This window comes from Coccinella septempunctata, chromosome 8 (assembly GCF_907165205.1).
Source record: "Coccinella septempunctata chromosome 8, icCocSept1.1, whole genome shotgun sequence".
Lineage (NCBI taxonomy): Eukaryota > Metazoa > Arthropoda > Insecta > Coleoptera > Coccinellidae > Coccinella > Coccinella septempunctata.
In genome coordinates this window covers 16,143,068-16,161,815 of record NC_058196.1, presented here as the reverse complement: position 1 = coordinate 16,161,815, position 18,748 = coordinate 16,143,068, and the positions used below count along the sequence as shown (strand labels likewise).

General features: G+C 36.7%; 2 protein-coding genes across 3 annotated transcripts in view; both read right to left on the bottom strand.

Annotated features, from left to right (window-relative positions):
• The window catches only part of LOC123319471 (protein Wnt-8b-like), a 34,683-nt gene extending 33,892 nt beyond the window's left edge, over positions 1 to 791 (bottom strand). The window contains exon 1 of the mRNA XM_044906470.1: positions 496 to 791. The gene's annotated coding sequence lies outside the window, so the exon portion shown is untranslated. The remainder of the gene's footprint in view (positions 1 to 495) is intronic.
• A 4,313-nt stretch (positions 792 to 5,104) lies between these two features.
• LOC123319437 overlaps positions 5,105 to 18,748 on the bottom strand; it is a 38,739-nt gene continuing 25,095 nt past the window's right edge. For both annotated transcript variants that reach the window (XM_044906411.1, XM_044906412.1), the window contains one exon: positions 5,105 to 5,591. In XM_044906411.1, the coding sequence (XP_044762346.1) occupies positions 5,260 to 5,591 (332 nt within the window). In that variant the 3' untranslated portion in view covers positions 5,105 to 5,259. The remainder of the gene's footprint in view (positions 5,592 to 18,748) is intronic.

The window sequence follows — 18,748 nt, the reverse complement described above, 5'->3', positions numbered from 1 at the left end:
ACTTGCTATATTCAGTTTTTCTGTAATTTGCAGGAATCAGGGATATCAAGAATTAGAATTCTTTGCTTCTCATCTGTTGCGATGCTTCCTGGCAAGCAACGCATTCTATAACATGATAACCACATGACGTCAATATGGCTCCATTCACTTCAATTTATACAGTCCGAAAAACTCTGGCATTTTACATTCATGTTCTAAGTTACCAGTTTCAGTGGGTTACTTCATAACTTGGAACATCATCCGCCAAGCGAATATCATGCTTTAGCATTCGTAAAATGCATGAAAGCTAAAGTACATGAAAAAATATTATTAATCAGCCCTAATCCAGTTTCTCAGGCATTCGAAATATCCCCAACACCGTGTATAAACGAAAGTGGCCCACCCGTGCGATACCGCGGCTAAAATTCAGTATCTAACAAATCGTAAAATAATTTCATGACCAATACAACCAATAAATATCAGTATTTACTCCGATTTCACACGGAAGCTTTATACCTTTCTCAGAAAAAGTGGCGCCTGAAACTTTACAATGAGACAACCGGTGTCGCAATGTGTCCGACAAAGTTACAAATGAAAAGCCCCGTAAATGGAACAAAAACGTGACAACACAAACAAATTTACACTCTTTTTCCGGCAATCAACATTCACCGAAATGCGGGTACTGAGCACGTTCGAGGTGAGAAATTATATTGCACATTTCGAGAACTGGTGCCTTGAAGGTGTCCAACAGTTTACCACAGGAAGATTGTCGTAAATTATGATGGTACGTGTCACAACAAGAAAAAAATTGGGGAATATAATGTGTATGGCAGGTTCCGTTGGTTTCTGATTCATTCCTTATCGAGAATAACTATATGGCACTCCACGAAGAATATGTCTAGTAGATTAACCAATTACATATCTGTATTCTGTATTTTAAATGAAAGAAAGTCCTATATGAATCAAATCAAATCTATACTATTTATATCTCGTATCGAGAAAAATAGCATCTGGAAGTTGTAAATATGATTGTAATTGTAATTCTTAATTGACCGTAGCGACAATCTTACTTTAGAGTATAAGGATTAATCAAAGAGAGGCTCTCTTTGATAGAGAGGAAAACAATAGTTTCATTTCACAAACGATTAAATCTAAACACATATTACAAGAACTCATTCATATTTTATAGACGTTTCTATAGAAGATTTTTTTTCAGGAGATATTTGATTGCTTCAGGCAACCTTTATAATTTCGAGGTCCAGTGAAATTAGGAGCTTTATAGGTTATTACCCTTGAGGGTAAGATGAACAGATGAACTTCACACCCAAAACTCTATTCACAGATAATGATAAAAAAAAAGTGTTCAAAGTAAATAAAACGTGGTTGTCAAGTAAAAAAAACAAGAAAAACTCATCGTAAAAAAATTTGAAGGCACGAAAATGACGAAAACTTCAACAGATCCAAAAAATAAACATTACCATACATAGCATTAGATATTCATAAAGTATTCATAAACATTAGATAAACTGCTCCGCAAGATTTAAGGATATCGTATTCAATCGTTTTCAAAAGTATGCAATCTTCGAGAAAATCGCTGTAATAGTTATTTTCCTATCAAGTGCGGGCAAGACACTTTCCGCAAGAGTTAGGGACAATATTTTTTCTACAAGTGCTTGAAATATATAAATATAACCATTTCACGAAACAGATCATATCTCATTTGATTAATTCATATATAATGACAGACGTAATTCTGCATGTCATTACTATGGGTTTCTCATCTTTGACGTTCTGTGCATAGAAACATGATAGAATTTAATTTTTCTACAAGCGTGCGCGTTCAAAGTTTTTCCCGCACGCATTCCAAGTTGCTAAGAGTCACTTTCCCAAAAGGTGCGGAAAAAACGCCTGCTATTTCTTTCCCGCACGCATTTGCGTGCGGGAATGGATTAGCAGGGGTTTTTCCCGCACGCAAATATTATAGAATAAATTAAATTCTATCATGTTTCTAGGCATAGAACGTCATAACGATGAGAAACCCATAGTAACGACATGCAGAATTACGTCTGTCATTATACAGTCCCTGGCCAGTTTATTAGACGCACTGAGGATTTTTTGGTATTGCCCGAGGAAAGAGCAGAATATTTGAATTTCATTTCCACAGAATGTCAGTTTTATCTACGACTCTCATTAAATTGTTCTATTTGGCATTTATTTTTGATGTTGTAGTATTAGTACTTAAGTATGAATCAGTACTATGTTTTCCAGTGGACGTCTTGCATTTTGCAGGTTCGGACGTTATTTCGATAATCCACATATGAAATCATTATCTTCGAATGCAGCAAACCGAACAATTCTGCATTGATAGTATGAAACTCTCATATCTACACAGGGTGGCTCAGCAAAATATTAGAATTTCATGTTTAATCATCAATAAATCAATATTTTTTATTGAATATGATATATTACATGTGAAAACCATTTACAGATGAAGTATATGTAACATATACATTCAATTTAATAATTCAATATTGAGATTTTGCATCGAATCAATGCGTCTAATAATATGGCCAGGGACTGTATATGAATTAATCAAATGAGATATGATCTGTTTCGTGAAATGGATACATTTATATATTTCAGAAAAATATTGTTCCTAACTCTTGCGGAAAGTGTCTTGCCCGCACTCAACTGCTTACCCGAACTCTGCTTCGCATCGTTCGGGCAACGGCATTTTCGTGCCGGCAAGTATCACTTTCCGCACTTGATAGGAAAATAACTATTACTCTATAATATTTGCGTGCGGGAAAAACCCCTGCTAATCCATTCCCGCACGCAAATGCGTGCGGGAAATAAATAGCAGGCGTTTTTCCCGCACCTTTTGGGAAAGTGACTCTTTGCAACTTGGAATGCGTGCGGGAAAAAGGTTGAACGCGCACGCTTGTAAAAAAATCATTTAAAACTCAAAAACAACTTGAATCGATCCAATAAAAATCAGTATGAGACATTTCGTCAATCTGGTCGCCTTTTTTCTGAAGTCTGGTTCTTTGCATATGCTTCATGAATGTTCTTATTTTGAAATGAAGTCAGTTTATCAACGGCTTCGATTTGAAACGAGTTTTCTGAAAATGCCGAGACGTAAATTAACAAACGCTGAGGCTAATAGGGCTATCGGAATGCTAAAGGGTGGCCTAACTCAGTTTGTTGTAGCGGAAAGGCTCCAAGTCAGCCAAAGTGTGATATCTCGACTTTGGAATAGGTTTAGGGAGACAGGTTCCGTGTTGGAAAGACCAAGGCTTGGTAGGCGACAACACCTGCTCAGGATCGTTTCATCGCCGTTTCGTCGAGAAGAAACCCTACATCTACGTGTAGAATGGTACGGAATACTCTTCAAAATGCAGATGGGGTCCAAGTTTCCATCGAAACCATCAGACGACGTTTGAGAGAGGTGAATCTAGGTTCTAGACGTCCATTAAGAGGAGTTCAATTAACACGTGACCATAAGCGTCAAAGACTGGAATGGGCAAGGCAACATATCAATTGTAACGATCAATGGCGTAGTGTCCTTTTCACTGATGAATCCAGATATGGACGATTTTCAGATTTTCGAAGTATAAGGGTATGGACAATCCCCCGCATACCCCGTTATCGTCGCTATGTCCAAGAAGTCCATCCATTCCGAGGGGGTAGTGTTATGGTATGAGCCAGGATATGTTTCAACGGGCGCACAGATCTACACATTTGTCCTGGGAATATGACCGCCTCACACTATAGGGAGCATGTCATTGACAATGTTGTACCAAATTTTTACGCTGCTATTTATTAATGAAACTTTTCAATTTCTAGACGATAATGCTAGACCGCACCGTCTAGCCATAGTTGAGAATGCGCGCGGGGAGCTTGGTATTCCACATTTACCAATACCTTCGCACTCACCAGATTTTAATTGCAGATCATGCATAGGATGTGCTCCAAAGAAGATTAGATAATCATCAACCTACCACAGAATCCTTGAATAATCTGAGAGAGCTTCTGCCCCGTTTATGGAACCAAATTCCTCAAGAAATGTTCAACAACACCGTGTGTAGTATGCAAAGAAGATGTCAAGCTGTTATTGATGCCCGTGGAGGCCATACATTGTATTCCTTCTTCTTCTTCTTCTTCTTTTTTGAGATCTGACGATCTGTTAGCATCAAGGTTGCCTCTGTATCAACTCTTGGGAGGTGGATTGCCAGCTTTCCTTCCATCTTTTTGGTGGTCTCCCTGGTAGTCTTCTGCCTACCGGTTTTCCTTCGAGAGCTATGCGAGGTAATCTGCTCGCCTCCATGCGCTTCACATGCGCGTACCATTGTCTTTTCCTTTGTCTTCCCCACCTTATTACGTCCTGTACCCCACATATATATACGTATACGCTGCAGATCTACAGGCTAAAATTAATTTGCAACTTGAAATCGTGTTAATATGAATTTTCATCATAATCTTATTTCAACTATATTTTTTTGCAATTTAGGTCAATATCTCTAACTCATGTGGAGCAGTTTATTACTAACTACTAATCAACAGTAAATAAATAAGATCTGCGAGTTGGAGTTCTTGCAGCTTCCGATTTCTTCAGGTTGGTCTGAATCTTGCATATCGATCTAAATAACTATAGAATTTTCTTTATTTGCTGTTGACCACGAACGAGTTTGTTTCAAGAACTTTTAGAAAATGATACATCTTAAACTAGCACTTATTTATTCTTATGTAGCCGACAGAAAATTGACCGAACGACACATTTCCAGAATCTAAAGCAATTAGAGTCGGCGAAGCGTGCCTCAGGGCTTCGTCCTTGGACTTCCAACCTCTTCCTATACAGGGTAGTTCACAATGAAGTCCCGTATTTGCGAGGCTTATAACTTTTGATTGGACTGTCATAGAGTGCTCAAACTTTTTGCATAATATTTCTTATATCCGTAAGTTTTTTTGAGGTGAGAGAAAAGCCTCATATTTTAGGTAATTGGCAAGCAAATTCAAATTTTTGACAAAAAACTGGTTTTTCATTATGCCCAAGAATGGATATCGACGAATAGTTCGAATTCATCGGAGGTATTGGTTGTATGGTTCAGGACAAATAAACTGAGTGTAATCAAATAAATATATAATAAATAAGAATTGAACACAAATATAACAAAAACTAAACACAATTATACCCGTTTGAAAAACCCTCATAAAGTTCAGAAACATCAAACAAATCACAAAATAGTACTCTTAAAGTTTGTATCACGAAAAAGTAGATTATCACTTTTTTCTGTTAACATAAGCACCATACTCTTCATCGCCCGTGTATCCATAATGATCCTTGCTCAGTTCAGGATCGTCCATAATATGTCCTACAGGCTTTCTGAGATGAACGTTGTGGCTATAAAGTCCAGAGGTGTCACCCATGTTCCTCAAGATGTTGAGGGTGGCGAATAGTATGGCCAGTTTCCCCAGGAATATGGCCTTTAAGAGCATAACTTTCATCTGGATGAGCATCATGGGAAGCATCATTGTGGACATCATGAAAGGCATCACTAAAAGAGGCAGAAGGCGTGAAATGAGGCTTTCTTGCTTCTTCTTCTTCCTTCCCTCTGAAAAACAAATAACGAAAGGAATAAGAATTCATCAAGTCAAAAAAGTACATATTATATTGAAACAGGCAAAATAGATAAGATATAAAAATTAACAAAAATAACCAAATATGTACATAATCTCATTGCTCAATTAGTCCTCAACAAAACAAAGATGTCATCGAGAGATAGGGTGCCTTTTTAATTTGAATGATGGAGAAATCATCAAATTTTTATTTGATGGTTGGTATCGCTGCCTTCAGCATATGCAGAACTAAACATAGGTACTAAAAACATACAATAACGATTTTTTTATTTTTATTAACATAACAACATGGGTTTGTTCCTGGCAGTTCTACGATGACTAACATACTGAGTTGTCTAAAGGAGGGACTCGCTATTTTAAGTCGAAGTATTTTTGTGGAAGACCTGTATATGGATTTCTCCAAGGAGTTTGAATGGGTCCCACATCTTCGTCTTCTACATAAAGCACAACACCTGCGCATAACGACAACAGACAAGTTGCTTTGTCTATGCTTTGGATCAGGGCTTTCTTCCCTAATAAATTATCCTTAAGCCGGCCACAGACACAGAGAGAAGACGACGTGCAACATGCAAAGAATGACCATCAACTTTCGCACTTATTGCCCACACACATGAGAGAAAATAACGCGGAATAATGCGAGAATTTGTCAATTCGAAAATGTCATCAGTGGGAGATGAGGAATATTTTCTGATGGCAGTGGCGTACACTTGTTTGGTGAAAAGGAAGCCATTGAGTTGCTTCGAGAGAGGAAACTTCATCCTCTCCTGCGCCTGATCGTTTGGATTCGAAAACTTTTTTGAATTCCCGTCAGAAACCACAATGAAGGGTATTAATTTTTGATTTTACCGATTCAACTGTTGAGGAATTTTCAACTTAGCAAGTAAGACATTATATGGGTAATTCTTCTTCGAATGGTCCATATATTCTTTCGGTTTTGTTTTCCACAAAAATGGAGAGGATCTATAAATTTCTATGAACTCCGTAAGGAATTCGCGGGAGAGATTTCTCAGGTCCGACATCGTCCTTGGTGCATTTCGAGCCGAAACAGTATTGAAGACTGAAGCTCACAGATTACAGAGTAGCTGAAGCTGCAGCTGCTCGATTCGATTTGTATATTTCCTACTGCACTGGTGTAGAAGTCGGTTCGTGCATAAAATCGGCCACAAACGGACGTTCATGCTACGCGCAATTTTTCAGGATGGTTCGGAAAGCCGGCCACAGACACAGAGAGAAGACGGCGCGCAACATGCAACATGCAAAGAATGACAACCATCAACGCTCGTGTGTAGGCATGAATGTTGCATGTTGTCCGTCATTCATCTTTTCCGAACCTTCCTGAAAAATTGCATGTTGCGCGAAGCATGAACGTCCGTGTGTGGCCGATTTTATGGACGAACGGACTTCTACACCAGTGCAGTAGTCAATATACATACAGCAAATCGAATCGAGCAGCTGCAGCTTCAGGCTTCAGTAATGTTTCGGCTCGAAATATACCAAGGACGATGTCGGACCTGAGAAATCTCTCCAGCGAATTCCTTTCGGAGTTCATAGAAATTTATAGGTCCTTCCCATCTTTGTGGAAAACAAAATCGAAAGAATATATGGACCGATCGAAGTAGAATTACGCATATAATGTCTTACTTGCTAAGTCGTAAGATGTTGAAAAATCCGCAAAAATTGAATCTGTAAAATCAAAAATTAACACCCTTCGTGGTGGTTTCCGACGGAAATTCAAAAAAATATTGGAACCCAAACGATCGGGTGCAGGAGAGGATGAAGTTTATGTGCCGACTTTATGACATTATGACCTTCTTCTTTTTGTCTTCAACTTCCAAACGTAATGCTTGTAGAAGATTGATATGGGAAAATAAGTCTCAATTAAAAAGCCATTCTAACCCATTTACTGCTTGGTTTCCTCTCTCGAAGCGACTTCAATTGCTTCTTTTTCACCAAACAAGCGTACGCCAATGCCATCAGACAATATTCTTCATCTCCCACTTCTGACATTTTCGCACTAATACGTTCTTTGCGCATTATTCCGCTTTCTTTTCTCTCATGTGTGTGGGCAATAAATGCTAAAGTTGATGGTTGTCATTCTTTGCATGTTGCATCTTGCACGCCGTCTTCTCTCTGTGTCTGTGGCCAGCTTTAGTGAGCATAGGAAACGTTCATCCATCCACTGTTGATGTTCCACAAGTGGTGTTCCTGTTCTACAAGAATCAGCCCCATTCTATTCTAGTTAATAATCGATAGCTCTGGCGAAGCTTAAGACGCTTGTTGTGCGCCCGCATACATATTTTTTCGAAAGGTAATTATCACGAAATCCATTTCCGTGAATAGTTATTTCCTAACAAGTGCGAACTACTGGAGAACTTGAGGAAACTTCAATTGGACGAAAATATCTATATGTCATGCAGAAGGCGGTACTGCTCGGAACGGCGAGAACTGTACGCAAGTACATGGGGAATGCAGAGGAACACCGTCTGCTCCGACAGAAAATGCGGGTGGAGCAGGAATCCAACCTACAGCAGGGAGCGAAGGAGCGACCCGGACCCGACCACCACCACGAGCCCGAAAACCTGTAAAGGGCGCCAACAGAGCTTAATCCTTTTGATATCTGAGATATCTGGGATAAGTGAATTTTCCTCTGGAGAGGAGTGTGAAAGCCGCAAGGCTAAAGTCATAGACATTTCGTCAATCTGGTCGCCTTTTTTCTGAAGTTTGGTTCTTTGCATATGCTTCATGAATGTTCTTATTTTGAAATGAAGTCAGTTTATCAACGGCTTCGATTTGAAACGAGTTTTCTGAAAATGCCAAGACGTAAATTAACAAACGCTGAGGCTAATAGGGCTATCGGAATGTTACAGGCTGGCCTAACTCAAGTTGTTGTAGCAGAAAGGCTCCAAGTCAGCCGAAGTGTGATATCTCGACTTTGGAATAGGTTCAGGGAGACAGGTTGCGTGTAGGAAAGACCAAGGCTTGGTGGGCGACGAAAAACAACACCTGCTCAGGATCGTTTCATCATCGTTTCGGCGAGAAGAAACCCTACATATACGTGTAGTATGCTAAGGAATACTCTTCATAATGCATATGGGGTCCAAGTTTCCATCGAAACCATCAGACGACGTTTGAGAGAGGTGAATCTAGATTCTAGACGTCCATTAAGAGGAGTTCCATTAACACGTGACCATAAGCGTCAAAGACTGGAATGGGCAAGGCAACATATCAATTGGAACGATCAATGGCGTAGTGTCCTTTTCACTGATGAATCCAGATATGGACGGTTTTCAGATTTTCGAAGTATAAGTGTATGGACAATCCCCCGCATACCCCGTTATCGTCGCTATGTCCAAGAAGTCCATCCAGTCCGAGGGGGTAGTGTTATGGTATGAGCCAGGATATGTTTCAACGGGCGCACAGATCTACGCATTTGTCCTGGGAAGATGACCGCCTTACACTATAGGGAGCATCTCATTGACAATGTTGTGCCAAATTTTCACGCTGCTATTGGTGAAACTTTTCAATTTCTAGACGATAACGCACCGTACAGCCATAGTTGAGAATGCGCGCGAGGAGCTTGGTATTCCACATTTACCAATACCTCCGCACTCACCAGATTTGAATTGCATAGAACATGCATGGGATATGCTCCAAAGAAGATTAGATAATCATCAACCTACCCCAGAATCCTTAAATAATCTGAGAGAGCTTCTGCCCCGTTTATGGAACCAAATTCCTCAAGAAATGTTCAACAACCTAGTGTGTAGTATGCTGTTATTGATGCCCGTGGAGGCCATACATTGTATTGATAGTCTTAAAATGCTTGAAATCTCTGGGAATAAAATTTCGTTATTTTACTCGATTTTTCTTAACCACCCTGTATACGCTGCAGACCTACAGGCTAAAATGAATTTGCAACTAGAAATCATATTAATATGAATTTTCATCACAAAAATCTTATTTTAACTATATTTTTTTGCAATTGAAGTCAATATCCCAAACTCATATGGAGCCGTTTATTTCCCTTTCCGAAACAAATCAAATCGTGCTACCACTGCTGATTTGATTAATTCATATTGACTGACGTAATTCTGCATATCGTTACCATGGTTATCTCATCGTTAGTGTGCGGTGCTTGACTCTTTACTCTTTAACATTTGTACGTGAGAAAAACATGCAAATTCGCAAGGAAAAGAATTAGCAGGCGTTTTTCCCGTACCATTAAGGAAAATTACTCTTTGCAACTTGAAATGCTAGGGCCATATGCATAAAGAAGTAGTAAAAGCTTTCACTTCAGTTTATTGAAAGGAAATTATACATTTTATAAGCAACTGACAAAGATAGTATTATAGTAAAAGCAAATACTCTTCTTTATGCATACGACTCTTGTGTACACGGTAAAAGTAGCGATTTTTTAGTTATCGAGCTGAATTATACGTATACATGATGCTTAGAATCCTTTTGATTTCGAATTATTCAAATTTTTAAAAAAAATTATCTAGACTCGGTGCAGTTTGCACTTTTGAAAGAAAATTTTCACGTTCGTTCTCATTTGCCTATTATTCTGGTGAATCGATCTATACGTTTTCGAGTTTTCCTAAATTTGTTAGAATTTCGGTCCCTTCTTAGAAATTTTTCACCAGTCAGATTTTGATATGGAGATTTTTTGAACGAATTTCTTTTCAGGTTTCATCAGAGGAAATGTTCTTCTCGAAAAAATCGCAATGCGGCCAAATCACACCTGGGAATTTGGAAGTTCATCTAAAAATGTATATTACAATGGTATAATTTTTGATGTCGGCTTTTTCACCCTTGTAAATATAGGAAAACACCACCAAAACCTCCATTGCCTTCTCGTTCAAGGAACTGAATAAAACAGTTTGGATTCTAGAGCGACGTTTCGACTATATATTTCGCCTTCCTTAGGCTACAAAGAAGATAAAATAATGAATGAGTTAAAAAAATGTGATAAGATAAATTGGTATAAACAAACTCGTAGTCAGTCTTCACGCAGGGAATTGTAGTGTATTTTTGATTGTCTTTGTGTGTAATGATTTTCAAGAGCTTTTTGAGTTTGTTTATATCGATTCATCTGATTACATTTTGTTAATTTATTTATTATTCTAATTTCTAATATCCTCATCCAATTAAAGTTTCCTCAGATTATCTGATAGTTTCTTCGGTATCAGGCCCGTAGATAAAATGACAATAGGGATGGTCTGAAGTTTCAATATTTTTCAACTTCTATTGTCTTCTGGTCTTTCTGTAATTATAATTATTCATGCTCTGGTTTTTTCTTCATCGTCCTGCCATCTTCGTTCTAGGAAATATTGGACTGGCATTTATTCCTACGATTTCGTTTGGAAACAGTGGAATGTACGGAGATCTTCATGCTATAGTATAGTATAGAATCGAATAAAATCCTCGAAGATCTCAATAGTTGACGAGCCAAAATAAATAAAATGTAGAAATAGTTTGGTATTATATCATTACAATTATCATTACTTATTACTAGTTTCCATTATTACTAATTTACCAATAAAAAGGGGTATGATGCTGTAATCTTCAAACGATTCGTGATGAGTCATATTAATTATAGGAAGTAGGTCATCTGTCTGGCATTTGCTCCGTGGCGAGACCAGCTCAAATTATGGGGCGTTATGACGCCTAGAACATTACAATAGTGAACTACGGTTTACAGGTGTCAGACGGTACCTAGAACATATTGGGATTATTTGCCTAGGTGAAGAACCTTGCTTGGGTTTAGTGGAGAGGACTCTCATTCGACACATGGTGTAAATGAATAGTTGCCATAAAATTTAAAGGATAGTAATTCGATGTTCAGAAATAATGTAGGTCTTTCATGTGATTTTTTTTTTCAGCAGTCCCTGCCTGCCTGAATACAACTCCTCAAAGATGACGCGTGACAAGTGACAAGCAGGAAGGCGAAATAAATCGCCCATATTCGAAACCCCTTTTTTAGCTCTATATCACTGTACTACTCAGCCTCTGGTTCTATTTTGTTTATCGTGCTGCTTTGGCCCGCCTTTTATTGGTAATGGGCCTGTTCCGATATTGCTGTTAGTACTGGCCCGCAATCGAATAACAATAGAACTCGAACGACTGGGCCAATAGGCATCGTTTCTGAAATACTGACAGTACTGTTCAGCAATATCGGAACAGGCCCAATATCAAATATCAACTCGAAATGATTTCAAAATGGTTACTTCATGAGACACGTTCTACCTACTTAAAAGAAACTACAAATAAACTCTTCCATCCTCCTTGTTGAAAATATCCTCAGCAAAATCCAGTTAAAGTAACCAGACAACAATCCTTTATGGGATAATTCACAACAATGGTCATAAAATAAACGTGTTAAAAGGGGCAAAATATTTCCGTCAAGCAAAATGTAAATTTGAATTTACAACACTCGACGAGACGGTTTGCAGGGTTTACTACCGTGTTATCATCTGTGTCTGCTTATAGAAATTAGCAACAGTTATTATCACCATAAATAAGCTATGAAGCACTTCTGGGAATTCCAGAAAATATAGTAGGGTTCATTGTGGAGTTATTCGTATTCTAACCAATAAAATAACTCGTCATATTCTTACGTACGCCTTAGTTTAATTTATGGTTGAGTATGGTAAAACCCAAGAATTGAAAAGAAAATGAACTGATTGTATTGAAAACTTTCATTTTCTTGAAATACAAAAAATATATTCAAAAGATAGATCGGACTAGGTTGATAACTAGTACCATTGAGTATTAATACTCAATGCTAGTACCATTGTATAATGAGTCTTTATACAATGCTAGTACTGAACTATAATTGACATTTTGAGGGCTTAAAATGCATTATATTGAATAAAGATTGAAATTTTGCCAAATTATCGATAGCAATAAAACATATTTGGCTAAATTGATTGCAATATGAGGAAGAACAATGAAATTAAATCTGTGTTTTTCGAAATTGTCAATATATCAAACATTTCTGAATGAGAATACAAGAAAACACTTTATAATGAATAGTCTTTAAGGCAGAATTTGTACGAAAAACTATAGGAATACAAGGAATAAGAATATTCCTTGTGTTTCAGTTGTCGAAAGAAAAAACTTGTAGTTGAAAAAAGATCCTAAAAAACCTTCCATCCGCCGGCTCCTGCCAAATAAGGGTCCGAACTATTTGGGCAAAACCATTCGTGTGATGTGAAATTGTGCACAAAAAGAACTATAAATCCTCACTTCAATGATGTCGGTTACTTAGGTAGGTAATAAACATTGGTTCTCAAAAGTTGACCCCCCAAGAGGTAAAATCACCGCTTTTAGTGGGTTGAGTTATAATAACATTTGTACAGGATACTATGCTACATGAATGAGCTAGACTTTTGTTTTTATGAATGGAGGTGTCATAATTTTTTGCCTGTGATGTTATAGCTTGTTTTACAAGGATATAATCGAAATCGGGAACAAATTTTGTCGATCAGTTTCCAACAAATTATTTCTTACATTATTTTAAATTATTTATTTTTATCTTTTCCAACAGTTAAGATATTTTTTAAGAGTTATGGGTATCGATTGTTGAGGTGAATAGCCAGCTTATTTTCAACACTTATATGAATGCTTATTATTGTCGACACATGCTAAATAGAACTTGCTGATATGGAATATGGAACCAACAAATGTTACGATCTAAATCGAGCTAGCAAACCACCATCATTCAAAGAATTGACAGAAGTACTATTTAGTCGAGAGAGAGTAGATGCTGACCATGGCTTCCGTCTCATTTGTCCTAATCAGAAAAACACCTCGACGAGATGGAACGAATTGATCTCTTCTTTATTCGATGTCAGTATAGTCGAAACGGTGAAGGAATATCCCTGGTGCCACCTGGCAGAGAACAAAGTCCTCAATTCACTTTCTAAATCCTCAGGGCTCAGAGTCAAGTTGACAGCATGTCTTCATTTGCTCAAATTGTTGGAGCTCGTTTCCTGTCAGATGGCAGAAGGGTGTACTTTACCATACCAACTCCTGACGTAGCATAAAGAGACAACCAATTCGTTCCATTTTAGTCGAGCTAAGAGTTATGCTGCTCTGACGAGGTCAGATAAGGCCTGAACCAAAGAGTAACCAACCAAGTTGGTTACTCTTTGCCTGAACCATGGTGTTTTGCATCTGAATTAATATAATTTCGTTTATCATGCACCTGCTTTATTTTTGAAGGCGTTGCACTTTTTAAGATTATGGTTTCTGTACGATAGAGGTCTCATGTTGCATATAGCGCATAGAGATCCTTTATTTCAGTCCACATATCTCTTTCTATCTGGATCCATCCGTATATAGTATGGATTACTTTTAATCCAATTTATTCAAGAACTTTGTCTCACTGAGACCATAAATTAACTTAGTTCAATTGGTCCATGACTGAGACGAACGTCAATGACAGTTTCAAAGCGTGTTGCGCATTGCGCAGTAAAATATAATTGGCAATATTGGCATTGCATTCAAGGTTTTTGCTAGTTAGCTTGAATTTTATAGAGAATTATTAGCGATCAGCTTGTGGAGTTTGTTCTTTCCCAGAAAATAATTCCTGACGAGCAGCATGGCTTCATGCCAGGAGGACGCTCTCCTTTGACCAACCTCCTTACCTGCATGGATGATCTGACCGAAGCCTGGGAGCAAGGAATGAGCACAAAGGTTGTCTATATAGATTTTTTCGCGCTTTCGACAAGGTACCCCACAGATTCGGAGTCGCATACTTCTCCATGGAAAAGAAGGTAACGAGCGGGGTCCCACAAGGATCCATGTTGGGTCCACCGTTATTTATAATCAATGGGAAGTTTGATAGGTTTGAAGGTCTCGAGCAAGAAAACCACTTGTGTACTAAGCCGACGTTTCGTTTAATATAGAAACTTCTTCAGGGCACTAGAAGAGAACAGTGTAGACAAAACGAAATCATCAAACAAAATACATAATTACAAAGGAGTAATTTTCTGTTGTAGATATAAAAATTATATGCTACAATTTTTCTTCACGAAAAACAAACAAAAAATCGCAACAAACAAACAATAGTCAGTAGGAAGGTACCTATACTCAATATCTCTACTTAATGGAAGTGAATGACAAAATAATGATTCATCAAAAATGTTGTGTGAAACAAAAATTATAATCTTCCAAAAAATTTTTTTGTGGTTGTTAAAAATCATGACAATTTACAACGATGAAGTGGAAAATTTGAAAATTTACTCACGGTACTATGTAGTTTTCATGTCAAAAGGTACATATTCAGACAAAAACACTGCATTGAAATCAAGAAAATATTTCCTAGGTAAGAGACAGGCATCAACTAATGAGTTAATACAAATATGCAATTTGAATGGAAATCGTATGTTACATCTTTGATATCAAATAATAATAAGCGGTGTTCAACTTTTCAATATCAGTTCTCTTGTTAACTGCATTACTATCTTTTTTTATTTCAATCATCACTTGTAAAAACCTTCTTTTCAAGATTTGTTGTTTTCCTAGGACTTCAGTTTTCTCAAAATCGAATGCGTGCAAAGTACTCTTACTGTGTTTAGCTAATGCAGTATTATTTTCTTCAACAGAATTATTGTAAACCTAATCTAAAGGTTGATCGGGTATGTAGTCAACTCTATAGTTTTTTAGCTCTTTATTGTATTAACCAAGCTTTCGGACAATGTCTTTTCCTTCTTCGGGGCTACTAGAAAAATTGCAATAATGTTGTAAAAAATACAAAAAAAGGTAAGATTAAAATAACTTACAACAATGTGAGACTTAACTATTAATAACGATAAAATTAAAATATCCATATAACTCATCAGTTAAAATCTCAGATGAATCTTAAGCCAACATTCTAATTTTAAAAAGAAACACATGAAACAATGTCAAAGGTTAAAAAACATAGAAGAACAAAAGTCACAAACAGGAATGATAATTGAGGTCAAGCAACGTCATAAACTAAGGAAGTACAAGGACTACAAGGCGTTTTATTATGACAGAATCATCCACTCTCACTTACATTGATCAGTTCGACGATATTACAGTAGATGGAGTTGATACCATTGAAATCTGAGTTTATATTTAAGTTGCTCTTATGACTCATGATTTCAACAGCCTCCAAAAACTCCCTCTTGTATTTATTTCTTTCAGATCGTAAACACCTCGCATCTGAGAATTTCATAGTATGTCCCGTTTCATTTATGTGTTTTGATAAGCCAGTGGTTTGCTTTGCCATTGTACAATCTCTAACATGTTCCCTTATTCTCGTTTTCAAATTTCTGCCAGTTTGGCCTATGTATGGCTTATTACATTCATTGCACTCTATAGGGTAAATTATTCCAGATTTGTTGGCTGTTGGTGTTTTATCCTTCATTTTAGAGCGTGCGCTAGTGTAAGAGTGTTTTGGCATCGGAAAGAAAAGGAGAAGAGATAAAATTTCCGAGAGCATTTTTGAGAGAAAATTGGAAAAAACCTTACCTCCAGAATCGACTCCGAATCAACTTGTGTGTCAAGAGCACTTTTGCGATGAAGATCTCAAAAAGATGATGGATTCATTATAAACGAAAACGAAATTGTCATCCCTCGTGAGAAGTTTACTCTTCTGAATAAGAATATCTAACCAATAAAACTACATGGTTCAGAAGTGGATATTCTTGAAGAATTTCGTTGGCATAACATAATATGTGGTTTATATCGGTTCTCAGCTGACTATTGGAAACAGAATCTACTCTAATACCTAAGTGATAAATCTGAGATTGCTACCTTTTGTTGTCTTGATGTGTACTACTCCTCACTGCAAATTTATATAATTTTGAAAACAACTAACCTAACATACCTGTTTTTAATAAACAATGTTAAACAAAAGCGGGTACAATTTTTTTGATCAGTGATTTCTTTTGAATTTCATTGATTTCGTCATTTATTATGAATGAATAAAGCTGATAACATAGACCATAGTCCCCTCTATAATTTGACTTGTATCTTATTGCACATAATTCAGAGAACTCATACCTATTTAATATAGATTTGAAGAAAGGTATTTGAAGAATCATCAGAAAAACCACGATGACACATAACCTAAAATAAAATGAAGGCTGTTCATTACAATTATTCAATTTGACGCTTGAATCCCCACCCCTTATCGATAAACGCAGCAATCGCAGCGACACCTATCCTACGTTCCCCGTTTTCGGGGACACATTTTTAGTACGGCGATCGTTCTCCTTCTCTCTACTCTCCATACTATAAACTATAAAACCACTACCATTGTATAAAGACCAATATATACAATGCCACTACCACAAAAAAGGACACAGACAAGTACGACCAGGAAAATGAAGATAACCAAATTTGACCATCGAAACGTAATAAAATGTAGAAAAAATTAATTTTTGTAACGCTCCTAAATCATAATTTATTATTTTTAACATGGAAAATATATCGACTTTTTATTCAAATAGAATGGAAAAACTATCGGGTAGAAAGTCAGTTTTGTCTTCACAGTTCTTTATTCAATACTGCCAAGCTTTCGGCCATTTACATGGCCATCCTCAGAGCACTACTGTTTTTTTTAGTGCCCTTTTATTTTTTTATAATTATGTAAAAATATGATGATAAATAAATACAATAATAAAATAAAACAGCCAAAATGGAGTTTCCGCATTTTTTTTTTAAATAGTGCTTCATGGAGTACCTAATTCTTACATATGTGTGCTACAAAAAATTATTTTTCTCAACAATAAATGTTGGAAATTTTGTCTTTGTATGAAATATCTTTTGTCTTGAAACTTGAAAGTGACCGTTTTCGAGTTATTATCAATAAACCATATTTATGCACCTAAAATCCAAGATGGCGGTTCAAGCGCATGCGCCTCAAGGTCGAAAATCGAAAACTTGAATTTTTCATTAGGCCTCGAAACTAAACAACATACTAAAAAATCGCTTCAACCTCACTTTTTGCAGTAAAAAAAAACACGTATTGGACTATACCAGTAGTTTCCCATCACATATCCCATCGTGGTATATCCTGTATATAGTTTATAATAATAATTATATACAAACGTGAATTAGGGTCAACGGAATCGTAAAAAGAATAAATATGAAATTAAGTGTTCACAAACTGTTAGATATTACCGAGGATATTACGTTGTGTTTTCCTCAGAATCGAAGGAGTCGCGCAAAAAATGCCATCTAGTAATAATAACTTTTCCCTTCTGTTGGGGCCCCATTAACCTGAAAAGAGAGTACCTTAATGCTCTATTATACCAGGTCTTTATGATTGTAAACATTGCGATTCGCTTTGAATTTCTCTGTGTTGCTTCCTAGTGAAGCAACTACACAGGGTGATTCCCCGCGATGGCCAACTAAATTTTTATGGAGAACTATAATCATAATTTTGTGCTGAAAATGTTGTTGCGATTTTCTATAGTGAACTTCCTCCCTAAAATATTTTCACACCACTGCGACTTTCTTATTTCAAATGGTATCTATGGTATATGTAATATATCTATGTATCGTTATAGCTGATTCGATAGCAATCCACTCTTTGGAACCAAAATATACAGAGTATTCACTTCCGAAAACCGCTGAAAAAAAACTAAAATTTTATGTTATGTACATTTCATGAATTGTATCTAGAAAACTGTTTTTGGGATTATTGAAAAATCATCGACAATTCGATTCACAGAATAATCAAGTAGTTCGAAATGGCTCTCTTTCCTCTATTTCAAATTCTTCTTTGGTAACTTTGAAAGTTTCCATTTCAGATATAGGGCTTATTTAGGTAATTTCCACTCTTTCTCTACGTAGAGTCGACTGAAATAATAATTGTAGGTTGTAATGTGAAAATCTTGAGTTTCGAAGATATTCTCATAAATACCCTGTACATTTAAGGTCCACAAATTTTTTCTACATAAAAATCCTAATAACTCATACACCGTTGAGCTACATATTTCAAGGCATGACATACTGTTGAATTTATTATCAAATCAGCAATCTTACGATGTAAAGATATAATGGGCGTGTAATTCGAAATAAGAAAATAGTAGGCTATTTCCGGTATATATAACTGGAAGTTGCAGAGGTCTGAAAATATTTTGTGGAGAAA